General features: G+C 34.9%; 5 protein-coding genes and 1 non-coding gene across 16 annotated transcripts; 5 read left to right on the top strand and 1 right to left on the bottom strand.

Moving 5' to 3' along the window:
• Window positions 1-888: 888 nt before the first annotated feature.
• On the top strand, window positions 889-5,011 carry LOC111798017 (erlin-2-B-like). Of its 8 annotated transcripts, none has more exons than XR_002815645.1 (11): window positions 889-1,206; window positions 2,505-2,625; window positions 2,709-2,776; window positions 2,911-2,970; window positions 3,056-3,214; window positions 3,533-3,679; window positions 3,907-4,121; window positions 4,230-4,338; window positions 4,431-4,562; window positions 4,698-4,767; window positions 4,874-5,011. XR_002815645.1 is itself a non-coding variant. In XM_023680961.1 (10 exons), the coding sequence occupies exons 1-9, from the start codon at window positions 1,090-1,092 to the stop codon at window positions 4,533-4,535; spliced, it is 1,101 nt and encodes a 366-aa protein (XP_023536729.1). In that variant the 5' UTR covers window positions 889-1,089; the 3' UTR covers window positions 4,536-4,562; window positions 4,874-5,011. The 8 variants fall into 8 exon arrangements, 4 of the variants coding, with proteins under 4 accessions (XP_023536729.1, XP_023536728.1, XP_023536727.1 ...); XR_002815644.1 differs by having other exon boundaries at window positions 4,846-5,011; XR_002815643.1 differs by having other exon boundaries at window positions 4,431-4,767.
• A 350-nt stretch (window positions 5,012-5,361) lies between these two features.
• On the top strand, window positions 5,362-5,434 carry TRNAA-UGC. The gene has a single exon. It is a non-coding gene; the product is annotated as a tRNA-Ala (tRNA).
• LOC111799049 (putative pentatricopeptide repeat-containing protein At1g26500) lies at window positions 5,411-7,267 on the top strand. The gene has a single exon (XM_023682439.1). The coding sequence runs from the start codon at window positions 5,539-5,541 to the stop codon at window positions 7,102-7,104; it is 1,566 nt and encodes a 521-aa protein (XP_023538207.1). The 5' UTR covers window positions 5,411-5,538; the 3' UTR covers window positions 7,105-7,267.
• Window positions 7,268-7,748: 481 nt separating this feature from the next.
• Window positions 7,749-10,049, bottom strand: LOC111799048 (protein KTI12 homolog). 4 transcript variants are annotated; one of them, XM_023682434.1, is made up of 2 exons: window positions 9,922-10,049; window positions 7,749-8,989 (listed from the first exon to the last, which is right to left on the bottom strand). In XM_023682434.1, exon 2 carries the CDS (start codon window positions 8,930-8,932, stop codon window positions 8,024-8,026), a length of 909 nt encoding a protein of 302 aa, XP_023538202.1. In that variant the 5' UTR covers window positions 8,933-8,989; window positions 9,922-10,049; the 3' UTR covers window positions 7,749-8,023. The 4 variants fall into 4 exon arrangements, with proteins under 4 accessions (XP_023538202.1, XP_023538203.1, XP_023538206.1 ...); XM_023682435.1 differs by having other exon boundaries at window positions 7,749-8,986; XM_023682438.1 differs by having other exon boundaries at window positions 9,931-10,049.
• A 923-nt stretch (window positions 10,050-10,972) lies between these two features.
• LOC111798011 (beta-glucosidase 40-like) lies at window positions 10,973-14,746 on the top strand. Its single transcript, XM_023680950.1, has 13 exons — window positions 10,973-11,318; window positions 11,530-11,596; window positions 12,017-12,075; window positions 12,169-12,244; window positions 12,336-12,407; window positions 12,814-12,901; window positions 12,977-13,232; window positions 13,364-13,479; window positions 13,557-13,780; window positions 13,898-13,929; window positions 14,013-14,115; window positions 14,191-14,299; window positions 14,398-14,746. The coding sequence occupies exons 1-13, from the start codon at window positions 11,172-11,174 to the stop codon at window positions 14,567-14,569; spliced, it is 1,521 nt and encodes a 506-aa protein (XP_023536718.1). The 5' UTR covers window positions 10,973-11,171; the 3' UTR covers window positions 14,570-14,746.
• A 4,224-nt stretch (window positions 14,747-18,970) lies between these two features.
• On the top strand, window positions 18,971-21,973 carry LOC111798248 (probable WRKY transcription factor 57). The gene is made up of 3 exons (XM_023681278.1): window positions 18,971-19,504; window positions 20,665-20,811; window positions 21,519-21,973. Exons 1-3 carry the CDS (start codon window positions 19,167-19,169, stop codon window positions 21,880-21,882), a joined length of 849 nt encoding a protein of 282 aa, XP_023537046.1. The 5' UTR covers window positions 18,971-19,166; the 3' UTR covers window positions 21,883-21,973.
• Window positions 21,974-22,010: the final 37 nt, after the last annotated feature.

The raw sequence follows: 22,010 nt of genomic DNA, 5'->3' as shown, positions 1-22,010 counted from the left end.
CTGATTCAATGATTCAATTTGTAACAGATCAAGCCCACCGCTAGTAGATATTGTTCGTTTTGACTCGTTATGTATTGCTATCAGTCTCACAATTCTAAAACGCGTATGATAGGGAGAGATTTTCATACATTTGTAAGAAATGTTTTTATTATACTCTCCAACCGAAGTGGGATCTCAAATAAGGACGAAAATTTGAATTGACTGAACCATCGACTAATCAGTTCATGCAGGTAAAGCACCATTTGGTTGTTCGCCTCAGTTTTAGTACTCACTTTCTACTTTTTAATTTCTTAATCAAAATTAAAATGTATCGATGTATTAAACTATGTTTAAATTTATTATATTAATGTTTAAAACATTAATAACTCAATCCGTGTTTTTTTTATAGATCCCAACAAATTATTATTAATAAAATAAATAAATAAATAAATCGTATTAATGAGTCACTATTTCAATTATTAAAATATTTATACTTTTAGAGTTATATTAAAGAAAATTATATTAGTGATAATTTTTTTAATAATTTAAGGATATTAGTTAAAAATATTTTGAGAAATACATAATTTATTTTTGTTAAAATAAAAGGTGGAAATTAATGCGAAAACTGATAATAAAAAATAAAAAATAAAAAATATAATTATTATCATTTAAATTCGAAATTATTTACAAAATTCAATTTAATGTACAATATTGTAAATATTTTGTTTATTTTTTAATTTCTATACATTAATTATCGTGTTAATTTTTAATGAAAAAATCTTCAAGGATATTTTGGGAATAGTGAAATTTGAGGTTAAAATTAAAAATTAAAAAAAAATCATAAAAGAAATTAAAGATGTTTAAAATACAATATTAGTAATTCTCGAAAATAAAAATGGAAAATATACCGAGACGGAGATGGAAGGATGAACATCAAACAGACTTGAGCCTTAAAAAAAGACTCCAAATTCGCTGTTGACTGCAAATTGAGCCAAAAAAGAATTTCATTATTTAATTTGATTTCATCATACAATATGAAAGCTTGGTAGGTTAGAAATTCATATCACAGATTTTGATTTGATTCATTTTTTTCGAGAGTGAGAGCGCGCCATGGATCGTAATCAGCCACTGCGACCACCATCTCCGCAGCCTCGTTCTTCAGAATCCGGCGGCAGTTTCTCATCCGTACTCACTGTTTTCGCCTCCTTCATCGCCATATTTTCCATGGTATCATATCGCTTCCTCATTGAACTGCAAAACGCGCTAGGTTTCGTGGTTTTGTTTTTTGAATTCCATTTTGTTACGGCTTAGTCTTCGATGAGCGAGTATTGATATACCTTTTGTTTATCTGAGGTCAAAGGCTTTTGTCCAAGCTGAATGCGCTTATTCTGTTGTTGTTGTTGTTGTTTTCTGTGTTGTCATCGTTGCGAAATGGAGTTAGAAAGTTAATAAGTTCGAGTTATACTTCGCTTATTTCGCACTTCGTTGGTCGGCTTCATGTACTTCAGAATCTGTTTATTGGATTTGTGATACTTTCATAACTACTACTGTTTGATTGTGTAATTGGTTGTTTACTTGTCTTAAACTCATATTCAGTGTCATATGTGGAAGTTACGAAGAGGTTATCCATCGATTAAGATAGATGTGGAGTCTATTGCACAAGTTTCTTTAATCATTGCCATCAATCATATATTATTAATTTTGTTTTAGAGAAAAGGAAGAACATATGATTTATCTTCTGTCACGTAGTGGTCTTGTGATTCTGATATTCTAGCAGTATGATTGAAACAGTCGTGGCTATCAAAGAAATATAGTTGAGAAAATTTGACCAAATTGTAGTATAAGAAAAAAGGTTCAGCAAATTTAAGCAGACAGTGAACAGTTTGTGTAAACATGTGAGATCCCACGTCGGTTGGAGAGGAGAACGAAACATTGCTTATAAGAGTGTGAAACCTCTCCCTAATAGACGTGTTTTAAAACCTTGAGGCTAACAGTGATACGTAACGGGCCAAAGTGGACAATATTTGCTAGCGGTGAGCTTGGGCTGTAACAAATGGTATTAGAGCCAGACATCGGGCGGTATTTGACCAAGGGAGGTGGATTGTGAGATCCCACATCAGTTGGAGAGGAGAATGAAGCATTCCTTGTAAGGGTGTGGAGACCTCTCTCTAATAGACGCGTTTTAAAACTGTGAGGCTGACGGCGATACGTTACGGGCTTTTACGGGCCAAAGCGGACAATATTTGCTAGCAGTAGGTTTGAGCTGTTACAAAACAGGACAAATTTCACGTTTCAGACATGGCATGTCTACTATGCTTGGTAAATAAACGAGAATTTGGATCACTATTAGTGTTATTTTGGCAATCAGCCAAGTGAAAAATTGAACCTCTTTACTTATTGGGTGTTTTAGCTATGCAAGTCTTGTTACAGGCACAACTTGGTCAAGAAATGGTATCAATTTTGAGATCATTGTACTTGATCTGGTTGATTTTAGTGGTTGCATAACTGCATTTTTATGCATGCAGGTGCTGATTCCATCTCAATCAAACTTCAAAAGTAACTTATCTATTTTACACCAAGTACCAGAAGGTCATGTGGGGGTATATTGGAGAGGAGGTGCCCTTCTGAAGACAATAACGGATCCAGGTTTAAGTCTCTCCGTTCCGCCCGATTTTTCATGGTTATACAGATCATATGTCCTACTGCCTTTATTCATGTCAAAATTTCAGGTTTCCATCTAAAGTTGCCTCTGTTAACCCAGTTTGTGCCTGTTCAAGTGACCCTCCAGACTGATCAAGTAAATTAGATTTATTTACAATTACTATGATGATATAAGCATTACAACATTTTTCATTGGGGACAAAAAATTCTTAATGCCAATTTCAGGATTTCAATATTTTCAAGAGGTCCTAATTGATGTTCTTGATGCAGGTTAGGGATATTCCATGTGGTACTAAGGGGGGTGTAATGATCAACTTCGAGAAAATCGAGGTGAAATTACTAGGAAATTCCTTCCCAATAATTGATGTTAGATTTTCTCATTCTTCATCTTAGTTCATAAGGATGCTGCTTTCAGGTTGTCAATCGCCTCCGCAAAGAATATGTGCATGAAACCCTGGTCCACTATGGTGTGAATTATGATAACATATGGATATATGACAAGATTCATCATGAAATCAATCAGTTTTGTAGTTCTCACAGTCTTCAGCAAGTTTATATTGATGTTTTCGATCAGGTACGTAAAAAAATGAACATAAAATGTGTTCTTTTAAAACCTTGCGTAGTTTTGTGATTGTTTCTATTCACACAAGCATCCTGCAGAGCTGATACGAGCAACATGCTAAGTGTATATTCTGGCTATTAACTTACTGCCTTACTTGTTGAGTCATTTGTGTCAAGTATATTTTTCTGTTCTTCAGCTGTGAATTCTTTCAAGGAATCCATTCAAGGCTTTAAAAGCAGATGTTTTCATAAATTCGTCGTAGATACTTTTCTTCATTGGCATCGAGCATTTCTTTCGCATCAATGATCTGTGACTGTTTTTCGTATTCAGATTGATGAAAAGATGAAAGATGCCCTCCAAGGTGACTGTACACGTTATGCTCCAGGTATTGAAATAATCAGTGTTCGTGTAACAAAGCCCACCATCCCACATTCTATCAGAAAGAACTTTGAAGACATGGAAGTGGAGCGTACAAAGGTGCATCTCTAACATTGGAAAACAACCTTTTTCTTGTTCTGTTTGAGTTTTGAAAGCATATGTTGAACGTATGAAAGAGCATCATTGCATACTCATAATCTTACATATCTTGGTTCAGAACCATGTTTACACTTTCAATTCCAAAAACGTCTATATGGATTGACATCGATACAGATTACTGCTCGTCTTAATTCTAATGCTATGCAATCTTGGACATACTTGGATAGGTTTTAATTGCTATAGAGAGACAAAGGGTGGTGGAGAAAGAGGCAGAAACCAACAAAAAAATGGCAATCAGTGAAGCTGAGAAGAATGCTAACGTTAGCAGGATCCTCATGGAACAGAAACTAATGGAGAAGGAGAGTTCCAGGAGGCAGCAAGAAATTGATAACCACATCTATCTTGCTCGTGAAAAAAGCCTCGCCGACGCCAATTATTACCGGTACTTCTCTCCTTTCGCTTTTCCAACCTCACCTCGATTTGAAATGAATGCAGTTTTAGAAACCGAATGTGTAGTGAGTGACATTATGTCTTTTCATCCTTTTATCAGTGTTCTAAGAGAAGCTGAAGCGAACAAGTTGAAGCTTACACCCCAGTTTCTTGAGCTTAAATTCATCGAGGCCATTGCTGATAATACAAAGATTTTTTTTGGGGACAAGGCACGCGCTCTGTCTCTTTTTGCTCTCGATATATACGCTTTACGTGTCTATAACTGACTCTATAACTAACTCGGTAGCTTTGGTTCTGCTAGGTTCCCAACATGGTTTTGGATCAGAGGTTGCTCGGAAACTTCCTGCATCAGGTTTCAGAAGATGCATCAAGAAAAGCATCCGGAGATGAAACCTTAGAAATATAGATCCAAGATTCAGCCTCTAATGATCAGGTATACGGGTCTTCCTCTCTTTCTTTCTCAATATTGGAAAAACTCTCTCATGGTACATGTCAAAAGAATTCTCGACGGAGCACGAACAGGTTCTTTCTTTCGTCCTTCTGAGATCAAACTGTTTACTTTGCACAGGGCACGTGGAGGGAAACTTTGGTATTCGGATATTACTTATATCAAATTCATTTCTTTTTGAGAACGTTAGGTCGGTGAAGTTTCGGATAAAAACGTTATAGCATTTCAAGTGAATCAATAATAACCCTTGGTTCTTCAATATTGTTAGGCTAATGCACGAACTTCTGCTTGACCAGGAAAGAGTGAAGATGCTTGATTGTGATCTCTTGTTTAGCAAAGAATTCTTCTTCACCAATTTTGAGTACCTTACTAAGCAATGTGATTTGAGCCTCCTTTTGAATAAAATTAGATAAAAGAACGAATTGATCCGATAAGATTTCATAAATAGTTCCTATAGTTTGACAAAATTTCATAGATGCTTTTTTTTTTTAGTACATTCTACAAAAATGACAACTAGAAGATTCAAACTTTCTTATCGAGAAATGGAAAATATTCATGAATTTAATTGTTTAAGAACATTATCCATTTATTTCATTTAAGAAATAAAATTGCCGACGAATAATATATTTTATTTAAGTATATCATGAATTATCGGTTAAATTATATGTTTTTTTTTTTTTTGTATGTAAAAGAGGAAAAAAGAGGATTTAACTAAACTATCTTCACTTCTGACAAGAGCTATGAAATATACAAAATAGTTTTATGATTTTCATAATAACGACTTGGGGATGTAGCTCAAATGGTAGAGCGCTCGCTTTGCATGCGAGAGGTACAGGGTTCGATACCCTGCATCTCCATTTTTATTTTGTATTTTTTCCTTCCCTCGAAATCTGGTTTGTTCATCTAGTTTAAATTGGAGCTGCCTAAACTAATCTCCATATTGTTCTTCCAAGCCCAAAAAATGGCAGTCGTCAGATATCGACATATTATCATCACTAAGTTCCCATTTAGCTTCGTCTTTCACCAACGTTTTAGCTCCTTGACTTCCGATTCCATCAACCCCACGGCGGCGCCACCGACCTCCGCCCCCCACAACAACATTGGATTGGCAATTGACCCGACACACCTCCGCCGCGTCTGTACCGTTCTATATCAGCAGCAGAACTCCTCCGATCTCAGGCTTCACTCCAAACTTCGCGCCTGTAGTTTCAACCTCTCGCACGAATTCTTCCTCCAGGTCTGCAACACCTTCCCTTTCTCATGGCGACCCGTTTATCGCTTCTTCCAATTCACCGAAACCGACCCGAATTTCACTCACACGGCGGTCTCTTTCAACAAGATGATTGATATTGTTGGAAAATCTCGAAATATCGATCTCTTGTGGGATTTGATTCAGGAAATGGGACGGCGGCGTTTGGTGACGGATAAGACCTTTGTTGTTGCTCTGAGAACGCTGGCGGCGGCAAGGGAATTGAAGAAATGTGTGGAGCTTTTCCATTTGATGAATGGATATGGATTTGGTTATAGCTTAGTGACTCTGGGCAAAGTTGTTGAGAAATTGTGTGGCTGTAAACTTGTAGATGAGGCTAAGTTTGTGGTTTTGAAATTGAAGGAATGGATCAAGGTTGATGGGGTTACTTACAAGTTGTTGATTAAGGGATTTTGCGATGTGGGAGATGTGATTGAAGCTTCAAAGATTTGGAACTTAATGGTGGAAGATGGGTTCGAGGCTGAAATGGAAGCTGTGGAGGAGATGATGAATGTTCTTTTCAAGGCCAACAAATTCGATGAAGCTTTGAAGCTTTTTCAGGCAATGAGATCAAACAGGATGAATGATTTGATTCCTTCAACTTATAGTCTTGTGATTAAATGGTTATGCAACAAAGGCAAGATGAGGCAGGCCTATAATGTGTTCGACGAAATGCTTAAGAGAGGGTTTGAAGCTGATAATTCAGCACATTCTTCACTAATCTATGGGGTTTTAGCTAGAGGGAGGAGGAGGGAAGCTTATAACATAATGGGAAGAATTGAGAATCCTGATTTGAGTGTTTATCATGCTATGATTAAGGGGCTTTTGAGGCTGCGAAGGGCAAGTGAAGCGACACAAGTTTTTCGGGTAATGATTGAAAGAGGGTGTGAGCCTATAATGCATACATATGTAATGTTGTTGCAAGGACATCTAGGGAGAAGGGGGAGGAAGGGATTGGATCCATTGGTGAATTTTGATACCATTTTTGTTGGAGGTTTGGTGAAGTTTGGGAAGTCATTGGAGGCCACAAAGTATGTGGAGAGAGTGATGAAAAGAGGGCTTGAAGTGCCAAGGTTTGATTACAACAAATTTTTGCATTATTACTCAAATGAGGAGGGAGTGGTGATGTTTAGAGAGGTGGGGAATAGGTTGAGAGAAGTTGGGTTGGTTGATTTGGCTGATATATTTCAGAGGTATGGGGAGAAAATGACCACTAGGGATAGGAGGAGAGATCGAGCAACGGTGTCGTCGAGCAAGATACCGGCTGTGTTGGGTTGAAATGATCAGGTGTTTGAGGTGAGATAGGAGGAGAGATTGAGCAATGGTGTCGTCTCTGATTTGAAATTCCCTATTGGATTACTAATCGCTATGATGTCGAGCAAGATATAGGCTGTGTCGAGTTGAAAGGATCAGGTGTTTGAGGTGAGAGATAGGAGGAGAGATCGAGCAATCNTAATTTGAAATTCCCTATTGGATTACTAATCGCTATGATGTCGAGCAAGATATCGGCTGTGTCGAGTTGAAAGGATCAGGTGTTTGAGGTGAGAGATAGGAGGAGAGATCGAGCAACCGTGTCGTCTCAGATTTGGAAACACTTGGCACGACAAACTGCCAATCCATTCAAGGCCATTTGTATCATGCACCTGCAAATAGTAACATGCTAGTAAATATAAAGGCCATTTGTATCAGAATCAGAGGATTCTTCATGGATTTTGAATTTAGGCTAAACTGATTTTCATTCTATAAGAAGTTCGGGTGGTTGGCATAATAACGGAACCCCCCGCCCTTAACCCATTNATCAGAATCAGAGGATTCTTCATGGATTTTGAATTTAGGCTAAACTGATTTTCATTCTATAAGAAGTTCCGGTGGTTGGCATAATAACGGAACCCCCCGCCCTTAACCCATTAAAGAAAAAGAAATAATAAAAGATAAGGCCATTTCATTTCGACAAAGACACACACCCAAGTTCCTTAACTCAACTAGTTAAGACATAATCTTGACGAAAGGGTCAGAGATTCGAACCCTCCTCTTCAATCCCAAACATTATTGAACTCAATCCAAAATAAAACTCAACTAGTTAAGACATATAATCTTAACGAAAAGATCGAAGATTTGAACCCTCCTCGATCACAAACATTGTTGAACTCAACCCAAAACAAACAGGAACTCTGAGTATCATTCAGGTTAATCTGGTTCAAGCTGTCCCCAGTTCCCTATTCAGGTAGTCAACAAACATCCTCTTAGCACTTGCTGCATCACAAGGTGGCGGTGGTCCACTTAAACTAGTTTGCCCTGTTAGTTTAATGAACGTTCTCCGTAGCCTCCGAAGCTCGGGAAGGCCGACCGACTTTGAAATATTGATGGTCGGCAAATCCTGACCCAGAGGGACACCATTCAGAGGTCCTCCCATTGCTTGGCCTTGCGCTTCTACTATAGCATTAACCACTTCGTGTGTTGCTTTGTCCAACTCATACAAAGAATTCGCCTCCGATAATCGAGTACTCCGAGTCGCGATCGTTGGCTGTAAGATCTTTACATCCCTCGACTTCGAGTCGACCTCTTTTGTCAAGTATGATACGGCATCTCGAATGACAGTAGATGATTTCTCTATTCCATCTTTATGTGGCAACAACTCGAACAATGGCGAGTCCCATCTATTCCTACTGATTGGTCTCTCAAACCTTCTCACCAGATCTTCAAATATCTTATCATCGTAGTTAGCTTCTCCGTTCTCTCGCCGCTCGTCGTTCCACTTCCTACAATGTGTTTCTTCTACATCACAGTACAGAACACAGTACCTAATTCCAGCTCCACGAGCCAAACACCACAGCTCGTACCTATAACCCTTTATACTATTCAAAGAGTCTACAATGACAATGTTGTCTTCCGATACAGATCGGTCGACTTCAGATCTGAGAACTCCTCTTAAATTCTTTTCGGCAGGCATATCGGCATAGCTCTGATTGCGGTCGAGATGAAAAGAAGTTTCATTGATTATCTTTACAGCTTGTTTTACATTTGATTCCTTGAGAGCTTCAGCTAAGCAGAGTGCCGCAGTGGACTTCCCACTGCATGGCTGGCCACAGACCACAACCAATGCCATTTTATGGAGAAAATTGAGCTTGTAGGCAAAGATTTCAAAGCAGAAAAGTTCTAACTGCTAATAATCAAAGAAAAAACAACAAATATCAATAACACTACGAGGAAGAGTACTTAGTTTCTCATCCAAGAAGATAATTCCATAACATAGCTAGAACCATTAGAAAGAAATGATCAAGGAATTTACACAAATAACATATGATTCATACTACAAATTATAAGAAAACTTTGTAGGATGCAGCAAATGCAAGTAAAAATAGACAGAAGCCTGATAATGAGTCGAACTCCATGCATGAAGTCAAGAATGTTCATGCTGAATTACGTGCACCTCGACTAATCTCACCAGATAGCCATTTGACGCTACTACGTTTGATTGCAAATATAACTTGTTAAATCTTATGCAGTTGGTCACCACCCTAGGGCGTTCTTCGCTTTCAATAATTAAGATTTGGACTCGTTAATTTCCTAATAACTATCAGTTACATTGAACAGCCGAACAAAATTAAATGAAGAAATACACAGAGGACAGGGAAGTTACCTAGATTCAGAATATAGAGCAGCAAGAGATAAACAGAACTAGGTTCAGATTACTCTTTCAGATCCAAAGAACAGAATAAAATAAGCGAAATTTTATTGTCGGATTTGTCACTGTTCTACGAATTAAATTGAGGCCGTAGTTCAAATGAAGTTCGGTTGATAGAACAAACAATAGGTGGAATAACGAAATCTCAGAGAAGAAAAGGCTTGAGATAAAAGAACCTTCAATTTTTCAGACAAAAAGCCGAAGATTAGAGGCAATAATTTCAGGCTTCCGGAGCTTCAAATCTTCTCATAATTTATAAACAAGTGACTCAATCTCTCGACGAATAGCAACAAACTGATCTCTCTCCGCGTTGAAAGAAATCATTAAAAGTTTCCGAATCAAAATTAAGAGAATCTAAGCCAATAGAACCAGGCCGCGCGATGAAACCACAGAGAAATATCGATTCTTACCTTGATTACCTTGGATATCTCAGGCTGCTTGCCCCCACCGTCTGTTCGTCTCTAGAGAAGGAGAGGCCCAAACGTCGGAATTGATTGATGAAGACGAACTTCTTAAACCTTTCTACAGAAAATACCTTGAAAATATTAATAAAATGAATATTATATATATATATATTTAATAATAATAGAAAAATACTATACGCTTTTTTATAAATAAATTAAAATACTTACTAAACTAAATTCTACCCTCCAAAAAAATAGTTTTTATATCTTTATTTTTATTTTATAAATTTAACTAAAAATTTAAATATTTTTAACACAAAATTATTTATACAAAAATAAAAAAATTAAAAACAAAAGTTTAAAATATAGTTTATGTTAACCTAATATTTTAGACATGGATAATTAACTCATTCAATTAACCAAATTAAAAAAAAATACTCTTTTTTTATAATTTTAATATTCCTTCATAAACGTGTCATAATTACCTTTAAAAACTGATATCCGTTAAAATGTTGGACAAAATACCAATATTACGGTAATTCGACGTGACGTGTCATAATTACTTTTAAAAACTGAAATCCGTTAGAATGTTGGACAAAAAACCAATATTACGGTAACTCGACGTGACCTGACATGCTTAGGACGTTGGTTTGGATTAAGCCAAAAAGAACTATATTTAAACATGTGGATTTTTTTATTTAATATTCTTTTTTTTTAATTTGGAAATATTTACCAAAGGCTTAACAATAATATTACCAGAATCCTACCGAACTCGAGATAGGAATATTACCAGAATCGGACTTGAGATAGAAATAGCTAAATTGATTGTACGAGGAAGAAAGCTAATGAAAGTAAAGGTCAAGAATATCTCCGTTTAACAGAAGTTAACCATGTTAACAGGTTAAGTCGTCATTATTTTAAATATAATATTATATTATTTGAAAATTTATCTAAAAATATAATACGTGGTGGCCGAGGTGCAAAAATGGAAAGAAAAAAATTGAAAATTAAAAATATTACCATATATGATCAAAGTTTAAAAGGAGTGTGAACTGGGCGACTTCTCCTGAGTTGGATTTCCCATAAGGCCAATGTCGCTCCCAACTTTTATAAAGTAGGCGATTCCTTCTACGCCATTTTGTCACCATCGCCGCCGTCTCCACCACCGTCACTTCCGATTCGATTTCCTCAAACTCACTCCACTTCCGATTCGAATTCCGAAACCACTCCTCTTTTTTCTCCTCTGTTTCTGCGCTATGGTGGCCGGAGGAAGAGGCGCCGCCGTAGGCATCGGCGTCGCGGTGGTGATGGCGGTGTTAGGGATTCAGATCTGTTCGGCGCAGATTTCCAGAAGCGGTTTTCCGAGCGGATTTGTTTTCGGAACGGCCTCCTCTGCTTTTCAGGTTCCGTTTTTTTGTTCTAACTAACTATTGTCACAAGTTTTTAATTTAAAAAATAAAATAAAATAAATAATAAATTAAACTTTATCCTTATTTTCCTAACTTATGAATTATTTGGATGTTAATATTTATAAATTAAATTTTTTTAAATGAATAATTATAAATAGTGTGTAATACCAAACCACGTGGAGTATTTATCAATTATGGTTCACAGTATGAAGGAGCTATCAAGGAGGGCGGAAGAGGACCTACAATTTGGGACACATTTTCCCATTCATTTGGTAATTATTATTATTATTATTATTTTGTAATTTTAAAGAAAATGTGAAAAAATAAATAAATAAAATAACATAAAGGCTAAATATATTTACCCTCTTATTAGTTTTTTTAATTGAGTTAATTTAGTATTTAATAAAAGTTATTTTCATTTAAAAATTTACCATCATAATATTTGATTTAAATTAAAAAAATATGTTAAACGACTATCGATTATAATTTTATTACGCACATTTTATCAAATTAAAATATATATTATTTTTTTTATTCAATTAATACGATATATTTTTATAATAAACTATAAAAAAATATTCAACACATTAAAAATATGGAGGAGTTTATATATATTTAGCCTGAAATAAATTAATTAATTAATTAATTAAGGTTTTATTTTTAGTAATATTGTGAATAATGAAATGATGCAGGGAAGGTGATTGATTCTAGTAATGCAGATGAGGCAGTGGACCAGTACCACCGGTATCCGGTAACAATATTTATAACTTTAATATCAATTTATTGAGAAGAAGAAGAAAAAAAAAACTAAATTAAATTAATAATAATATTAAAATGGAAACAGGAAGACATTAAACTTATGAAGGATATGGGTATGGACGCGTACCGATTCTCCATTGCCTGGTCTCGGATTTTTCCAAGTAATACTTTTTTTTAAGGTCATAATAGTAAAATTACAACTTTCGACCTCTTAATAAAAATATAATATATGACGTATTTTTGTTTCGTAAGATGGAAGCGGAGAGATCAACCAAGCTGGAGTCGATCATTACAACGATTTCATTAATGCTCTGTTAGCTCAAGGTAAGTATAAGCTCTCATGGCCTCACACCAATAAAAAGAGTATTATTTGATTATAAACTCATGATCATTCCCATTACCTCCTCTCGAACAAAGTACGCCTCCCCAGGCTCGACTTCTTGAAGTCTTAGTCATTTTTTACTATGCTTTCGAGAGGCTTGACTCCTTTTCTTTTGGAGTTCTTTGTTCGACATTTGGGTATTTATCAATCTATTGACAAGACTAAATTTAGCGCATGATTCTAATACCATGCTAAATGAACACGACCTGGTATAATATTGTTCACTTTGAATATAAACTCTTCTGACTTTGCTTTGACTTCCACAAAAGCACTTAGATAGAGTATTTTTTTTATTATAAACTCATCATCATTCTCTAAATCTTCTTCGGTAACTATTGGTTGAACCAGGTATCGAACCCTATGTCACTCTCTATCATTGGGACCTTCCTCAAGCCCTAGAAGACAGATACACTGGCTGGCTCAGCCCCCAAATCATGTAATTCCGTAAACCCTAACCCTAACCCTAATTCTTCGTTCCTCCATTTTCAATTCCCGCCTTTCAAATTTGCAGACAAGATTTCGCGGTTTTCGCCGAGACGTGCTTTCAGAAGTTTGGCGATCGAGTGAAGAATTGGATTACGTTCAATGAACCGCATACCTTCGCTACACAGGGCTACGACATCGGCCTTCATGCGCCGGGCCGCTGCTCCATCCTTCTCCATCTTAAGTGTCGGAATGGCAACTCTGCAACCGAGCCTTACATTGTTGCGCACAATCTTCTCCTATCGCACGCCGCTGTCTCCGATATTTACAGGAGAAAGTACCAGGTAAGAATCCTGAATGAGGTTTTTATTGAAATTCGTATCGGTTAGATGGTATTCTGTCTGTTTGTGGTTTGATTTCGTTTGAGATTGTGGAATATTATGATAAATGGTGTGAGATTTGGGGATTTTTGCAGAAAAGCCAGGGAGGAGTGATTGGGATCTCGCTTGATGTTATCTGGTTCGTACCAGGTACGAATTCCACCGATGACATTCAAGCAACAGAAAGAGCTCAAGATTTTCAGCTCGGATGGTGATTTCTTTAAACAATCTGTTTTCAGTTTCGCCAATTTGGAGATCATGTTGTGATTTAAGTTCATTCGCTTTCAGGTTTCTCAATCCGTTGATATTTGGTGAATATCCAAGCTCCATGAGAAGCAGAGTTGGAGGGCGGCTACCGACGTTTTCCGCGTCGGAGTCGGCTTCAGTGAAAGGATCTCTGGATTTCGTTGGCATAAATCACTACACCACATTTTACGCTTATCACAACAGCACAAACATTATTGGTGTTGTTCTGAATGACAGCATTGCTGATTCTGGTGCCTTCACAGTTCGTAAGAATCCTTAATCTATAAACATCACCTCTTTTGAATAATTTACACATATCTGAATCAAATTTGAAGTTTGCCCATCTTAAATTCTCTCCATTGGTTCTGTTCTTGTTTATGCAGCATTCAAAGGGCTGAAAACCATTGCAGAAAGGGTAGGGTGCTGCTGCTCTAATCTTTGACAAAATCAGAAGACAAAAACACTAGTAACTCAATTTTTTTGTTTATGAACTTTCAGGCAAATTCTATATGGTTATACATAGTTCCTAGTGGGATGCGAAGTTTAATGAATTACATCAAGAACAACTATGGAAATCCACTAGTGATCATCACGGAAAATGGTAAAACCCAGCTCGAAACACAGAACTTTTTCCAAAAAGTAAAGATCTAACTCGCTGTTGTCGGGTTTATAACAGGGATGGACGATCCAAATGACCAATCTAAACCGATCAAAGAAGCATTAAAGGATGAGAAAAGGATCAGATACCACAATGGCTACTTAACAAACCTTCTAGCTGCCATCAAGTGAGTTCTTCATGTTCTTGTTCATCAGTGTCAAATGTCAATGGCAATTTTAGTTCTGTGGTTTTCTGAGATGCAAAATCTGGTTGTGTGGGCTGTAGGGAAGATGGGTGCAATGTGAAAGGGTACTTTGCTTGGTCTCTGTTGGATAATTGGGAGTGGTCTGCTGGTTTCACTTCAAGGTTTGGCCTTTACTATGTTGATTACAAGGACAAGCTGAAGAGATACCCCAAGGACTCGGTTCAATGGTTCAAGAAGTTCTTGGCTTCTTAGAACTCAGAGAATCTTAAAAGAAGGTTAGCCCACAGTTTCATGCTATTGTCTTTGTTTTTGTTGTCATTTGATACATTATCCTATCGTGCAAAGCTATATTTAACATTATTGCGCAAACAATAAGATATTTCTTAAATAATATAATCCAAATGAATGGAAAAGGTACTTTACTTGTTAGAGGAAGTTCATTTTTCCATTTCCTCTTCATTTCTTAGCTTTAAAATTTAAAAATAAATAATTCGAGGAAAAAGTCGATGTCGATCGAAGGGTAATATTGTCATTTTGTCACGTGGGTGGTGGGTCCATGCACCAATGTCCCATTCATCCACTCTAACCTATATTCAAAGTTTCGGGATTTGACTTTATCTTTTGGCCTACCATTTTTTCGGGATGGTCCTTACAGACAAACATGAGTTCTTTTAAGAGTTTTGGTTCTTTTAACCTACTTTGTTATTTCTTATAAAAAATAATAATAATAACCCTTTATTTTTCTATTATTATTATTTTGAAAATTCCATTTGAATTTTTTTAACCATAGGAGGGCAGTTATTCTATGATAATGGACTTGGCCCAACTTATAAGGCCCAGAAAAAGGCCCATTTACATATTCTTCATTGGTTAAGTGTTGAGGGATAATATTAAATATATTGACCTTTCAACAATAGAAAAGTTTTTATTTTATTAATAATTATTCATGCTTATGAAAGCAACATGTTTTTCTTTTCACAAAAAAATGTCTTTATTTTGGCCCCCCATTAGCTAATTTATTAAGACTAAAATAATTTAGGACTAATGTCCCTCTTTAATTAAAGTGTAACACTTATGTAATCAAATATCTAATTACAATATTAGATTTAGTTGATTAGTTAAACTATTATTGTTGTTGTTATTATTATTATTAGGTTTAATTACGAGTTTAGTCGGAAACTTTTTATGTCTATTTTGTTCTTAAACTTTAAAAATCGTATAAAAAAGGATTTATATACTCTTTTAGGGTTTTGCCGACTCTTCCTCTTCTTCTTTGCTCGATGTCTCCGTCATTTATGTGTTTAGGCCTACTTTTTGTCTCGTGTTATACATCATTTACCTATTTAACTATTATTTAGTATTATTATTATTATTATTTTGTAACTTGAATTTGTTATTATAATCCAATTTCATCCGTAAAAAGATAAAGACTGTATAAAACGTGAATGTTTAGAGACTAAATTTACACCGACAATCGATCGTATTGGTCTATCCTATCCCTCCACTTACCAAAAGTTGAAATCTTCAAAATCTCTTGAATTGACAATGTGGGGCAGTGCTTATAATCCAACACGTGTCATTGAATTTATTATTATTTAACAAAAATAAATTTTATTTTATTAAAGAGTTCTTGAGTGGCTTTAGGCCCCACCAAAGTAAAAACAAAATTTAACATAAATGTCAACTAGGTAGCGTAAGGTAATTTTCATGAGATAAAATGTAGGTATTTCACGGTTAGCAGATATTGTCTGATTTGACCAATTACATATCGTCATCAGTCTCACGATTTTGGAGAGGTTTCCACATCTTATAAGAAATGTTTCGTTCTCTTCTCCAATCAATGTGGGATCTCACAGTCCACCTCCCTTAGAGCCCAACGTCTTTGCTAACACATTGCTCAATGTCTAACTCTGATACCATTTGTAACATCTCTAAGTCCACCGCTAGCAGATGTTGTCCGTTTTTGTCCATTACGTATCGTGGTCAGCCTCACGATTTTAAGACGCATCTATTAGGAAGAAGTTTTCACTTCTGTATAAATAATGTTTCATTCTCGTCTTCGACCTATGTGGAATCTCACATTACCGATCTGTCGGTTAGAAAATAAGAAGAAAAAAAAATAATGAAAGAGTTGGTTGGGTTGGTAATGTAAAAAGCAAACGTGGAGGGGTGTGGGAGTGAAAATGACATTGTTGCTTTAGAATCAAGTTAGCTTATTAATTAAAAAGAAATAAAGAAAATAATAATAATAATAATAATAATAATAAATAATAAAAATAAAGATTCTCATTAGTTCCCCTTTCTCTATCCTTCTCTCTCTCCTCTTTCTAATATTCCCTCCAAAAAAAAAACAAGCACGTGATCACAATGCCTTACTTCAATTATTACTATATTGTTATTCCCTCGAGTATAAATTTCCAAATTTAGATATTAAAATTACTTTCATACCCTTGCCCCTTCTTCCTAATTGAGATATACAAAAGGGTATTAAAGTAAAACCCCAAGTCAAATTTCACCAACTTTGTTATTCATAATATTACCTAATAAATAAATAAACGAAAATGTAAATTAACGAATTTATAACCAGAAGTGTAATGACTAGTACTATATAAACTATCCTGATGAATTGAATTTGGATTAGAATCCCGAAAAAATGTTTGGTATAAATATCGCTAAAAATCATAAATTTGCAATAAAAAGATGGAAAATAGACCCATAGAGCATAGCATATAATATATATAATGGGTTGCCCTAAGTAATTTAATGGCTTAATTAAATATATGCTTAGGGTTAGGGCATTAAATTGGGGGACACTAACTCCCAACCCAACCACTATCAAATTATTAAAAACCTACCCTAAGTTATCGTTGAAGTTCCCTATTTTAAATTTATATTAAATTTAAAATTTATCAAAATTTCACATAAAATAAAAATTATTTTCTTAACCAGTACTCGTACAGTGCCACGTAGGATCAACTATATTGTAGAAATATCGACAGAGCAGAGTAAAAATAAAAAACCCTTCTCCATCTATTAAAAATGTAAAACATCGTAATAAATTTAATATTATTTTTAACATATTGTATATTTCCCATTAATAAGAAATTACGATATATTAAATTATATGTAGCATTTTCTTTTTATATATATATAGTGGTTTTATTATTATTATTATTATTAATTTTTAATATAAAGTGGTTTTATTAGGGTGCGTTACTTTATTTTATTTAAGAGAAAATAAAAAAGGGAAATAATTAAAAAAAAGTTCTATTGGTGGCCCAAAGATAAATAAATTTTATTTAATTTTGAACAGTTTGAATAATGAAATAATTATAATTACGATAATAACCCCAAAACAAACCCATAATAATTTTTTCAACCACTCGTTAATTAATAGCTCTATAAATCCTATGCTTTCTGTGCATTAATGTTTGATTGGTCCCACCCATTTTCATTATCTATTTTTTTTCCATTATAATTTGACCTAATTCAAATTTAATTTCTATTTAATCCTTTAAATTTTTAAAATTACACCATTGAATTTCATTAGTCCGTAAAATTTGAAATTAATTTCTCGATAATTCTCTGAGTAGAGTTGATATTAATTAAGTTTACCTAATAAATAAATAAATTTTATATTTTAAGATCTAAATAATTAAAAATCAAATTTAAATTTCAGGGACTAAATTGTAATTTTAAAATTACGAGGACCAAATAAAAAAAATGGCAATCTAATATTTTTTTTTTAATTACACACATTTATTGATAAGTGATTGATTTTTAAAACATTTTAAAACTAAGAAAATATTTAATATAGTTTCATATATTATATCTTTTAATGTTTGTAGTATAAATGAGTTAATTACTAATAATAATTTTGAGCTATTTTAATATAAAGTTATACCATATAATAATATAATTAAATGCGACATAACCTCTAAAGGGAAAAATAAAATAAGGTTGGGGACAAATTCTCTTCCATCCCTATGATAATATTCCATATGTTCATTTCTTATTTTAGGAGAAATAATAAATTCTATTTTTTTAAAATTAATTATTATTTTTTATAATGATATATATATATATCAATTTGAATATAGCTCAGCTAATTAATATATTATAGGCTAAACCTTAAAGAATTTAGGTTATACCAATACAAAGTTCAAATTTTAACGTGTAATTATAGCTATTTTCGAAGTAAGCTAAGATGCTTAAATTGGTTTAATTAGTATCAAACCGAGCAACAAATGAGTAGAATCAAAAGTCGTATTAGATGCTTTATAGGAGACGAGTAGCCTTTAAACTTTTTTCTACGAGTCGGCAATGTGTCGACATCGTGGCATCTATCGGTATCAACAATTTTTATGGATATTTTTTATTTATTAATATTAATATTTCCACGTAGATATTTTAAATGAAGCCAAATAAAGTAATTAAAGAGCTTTTATAATTTCCATTGATGCGCGTGGGTCCCACGCTTCCCTCCTTGTCCCCGGTTCCATGCTTAAATATCAGCCTCCCGTACGAGCTGAGAAGTTGACGCCCATTTTTTCTAATTAATTTAAAAAATAAAATATTTTTATTTTTTATTTTTTATTTTTTATTTAAATTTCTGGTTATCTTCCCTTCTATCATCTCTCTCGAACTGTATTTTGACGCGACATAGCTTTCTAAAAAACCTTTCAAAAAGTTCAGAAACTACGCGTCCTTTCCATTTCTCAACGTAACTTTCTCGCCATTTCCTTCTTCTCTGCAAACCCTAATTTCTTCCTCTTTCTCTCTCTCTCCTCCGATTTTCACTCTCCGACTCTGTGATTTTCCTCTGATTTCACCTCCTTCCGCTTCGATTATGGACCGCGATCCTCCGCCGAACTTCTCCACCGCCGATTCCTCCACTAATTGGACCAGCTCTTCACTCGCCTCTGCCTCCGTCGACGCTGATTACCTTCTCTCCGGCGATAGAGAAACCACTATCCTCACTGAATTCGGATGGAATTTCGACTCCGATGAAGTTCAGCCTTCTCGATTTCTCGACTCCGACCAGATCGCCACCGATGACAACGCCGATTTTGCCGGAACCTCCACCGGTAGTCTACAGAGCCCTGACGTTCCTGTTCCGCTTGCCTCCAATCCTTCATTGTCTTCGAGCTCGAGCGGAGAGCCGCCAGAGAAACAGCCTGAGATTCCGTGAGTTTCGTTCCGATCAATTAAACGATCTCTTCATGCTTCATACTTCATACTTCATATTTCATCATCGTGTTCCCATTCTGCAACTTTAATGGCGATTAACTTCTGATTTTTCTCTCTTTTTCAAAAACGAAAAATCGCAGGTTCGTTTCAGTTTATTTGTAAAATTTTAAGAACCGTATTCGAATTCGTGAGGTTGTTCTAGTTCTTGCTTTGCTGTATTGTTAGAACGCGAAAATTGGGGGAGATAGTGCAAGAACTCTCTGCTTGAATCCATTCTCCAACTTGGGGAGGCAGTTTCGTAAATTCGGTGAAATCAGGGGCCAACAAATATAAATGCATGAAAATATAGGGACCGTTTTGCAGTTTTTAGAAAAATAAGTCCTCCAAACATCGCCGTTATTGCGGCGGGAATGCCATTTCCTTATCCCTATTTCTTTTTCTTCACTTCGTTAAATGAAAATCTCAAATAATTAATTCCGATTAAAATATTTTTTTTTAAAATAATCGAAGGAAAAATCAAATTTTAAAAGCATAAACCTCTAAGGGTTTTTTTTAAAAAAAAAATATATTTATTCTGAATGAAATTAACGAAGAATAATTCCGCCGAATTGATTATTATTTATTAAAAATTTGGATGGTTGGCATTATTTGTTCGATGTGCTTTTCATTCATGTAATATCGCATGTGTATATTTATTTATTTATTTATTTAATTTTAATGCATATACTTAAAATTGTTTTATTTATTTTTGTTTTAAATTTTCTGGTCCATAATGGGTCTGTCATTACCTAATTCTTTGTTGTTCCTTTGAAATGATTGATCGTTTGCTCTTGTCTAATTACATCATAATCAATGAATTATGGTTTTCTTGTGCTATTTTTTTCTGCTTAATGCATTGCACCTTGCCTTTCCTTTTCCAATTAAATTGATATTTAACTAATTTCTTGTTTACCTTCCTTAATTATTTGCAATTGTATATGGAGGTGAGGGTTCGAATCTCTAACCGGTTGAAGTTATAATGTTTTAATCTTTATGAACTTATGGTTCGATTTTTTTTTTCACGGATTCGAAGCAATTTGATTTGAGAAATGTAAGATTGGTTTGATTTTCAAGATTTTGCTTTTACTTTATAAATTTGTAGGTGAAATATTTTGTAGGCGGAATAAGGTAAAAAAGAAGGGGCAAAAGCGAATCCGGCAGCCACGATTTGCATTCATGACCAAAAGCGAAGTGGATCATCTTGAAGATGGCTACCGTTGGAGGAAATATGGTCAAAAGGCTGTCAAAAATAGTCCATTTCCCAGGTTTGTATCCTTTATTACCCTATTCCTCGTTAATTCACACGATTAGGGTAACAACTTATCGGTTGAAGGTTTGAATCTCCGTCCTTACCACGGTACTGAAATATCGAAAAAGAAGGGTTTATACGTAGGATTAGGTGCATAAGAAATGCACAATTCAATAATATCTATATTATTTGGTTTTCGTTATTTATTCTATAAGAATTGATGGAAGAATATCTGTGCGTAGAAATATATATAAGCTATACTTTCATACTCGGTTCAAATAAAATATATATTATAGCATTTTTCGTTAGCTATTGTATCTGTTTTTTCCTTACAAACACAATACAATCCCAATGAAACCCTAAGGTACTATTTTACAAGCTCTCCAATCATGTTTTAAGAATCAAACACTGATATGAAACTTATTTACTTGGGTCAGAGCGTAAGCGAGTTATGCTTTCGGCTATTGGATTCTCGCCGTCTGGAATGGCATCACTCCACCGCTTTACCTAGTAGCACGACACACAACACTTGTATTGATATAATACATTCAAACCCAGATTTCTTCTTATAATCATTGAGAAGGCGAGACAAAAGTTAAAAGGCTTTGATTTTATGTCATATCTGTTTGAAAACAACAAAAGCAAAAAGAAACGATAATATTATGGAAAGACAGATGTGTTTTCTTTGTGTTGTCGCATAATTAGATCTTAATTTATTCCCAGGAGTTATTATAGGTGCACCAACAGCAAATGCACCGTGAAGAAAAGGGTAGAACGCTCGTCTGATGATCCAACGGTTGTGATTACAACTTACGAAGGTCAACACTGTCATCACACCGTTGGATTCCCTCGTGGAGGAGGACTCAACATGGCTCATGAACCTGCTTTTGGGACTCAATTTTCCCCTCATATGGCTCAGTTCTTTTACCCTGAACCTCACCCACCGCCCACAGTTACCCCTCCAAATGCTCCCAATTTGCCATCAGTGGCACCGTCCCAAGAACAGCCTCCAAATTCTTCACCCCAAGTGGCTTCGGATGAGGGCTTACTAGGCGACGTTGTGGCGCCAGGCATGCGTAGAAGATGACCCACTAGCAGCCCAATTTGTGGTATGAAATCCCTGCACTAACCTCATCTCTATATAATATTTAACTTTTTTTTTTTTTTTTTTTTTTTTTTTTTTTTTTTTTTTTTTTTTTTTTTTTTTTTTTTTTT

The sequence above is a fragment of the Cucurbita pepo genome, chromosome LG07 (assembly GCF_002806865.2).
Source record: "Cucurbita pepo subsp. pepo cultivar mu-cu-16 chromosome LG07, ASM280686v2, whole genome shotgun sequence".
In the NCBI taxonomy this organism is placed as follows: domain Eukaryota; kingdom Viridiplantae; phylum Streptophyta; class Magnoliopsida; order Cucurbitales; family Cucurbitaceae; genus Cucurbita; species Cucurbita pepo.
Note: the sequence above shows the minus strand (reverse complement) of the source record. Positions and strands in the feature narration are given on the sequence as shown.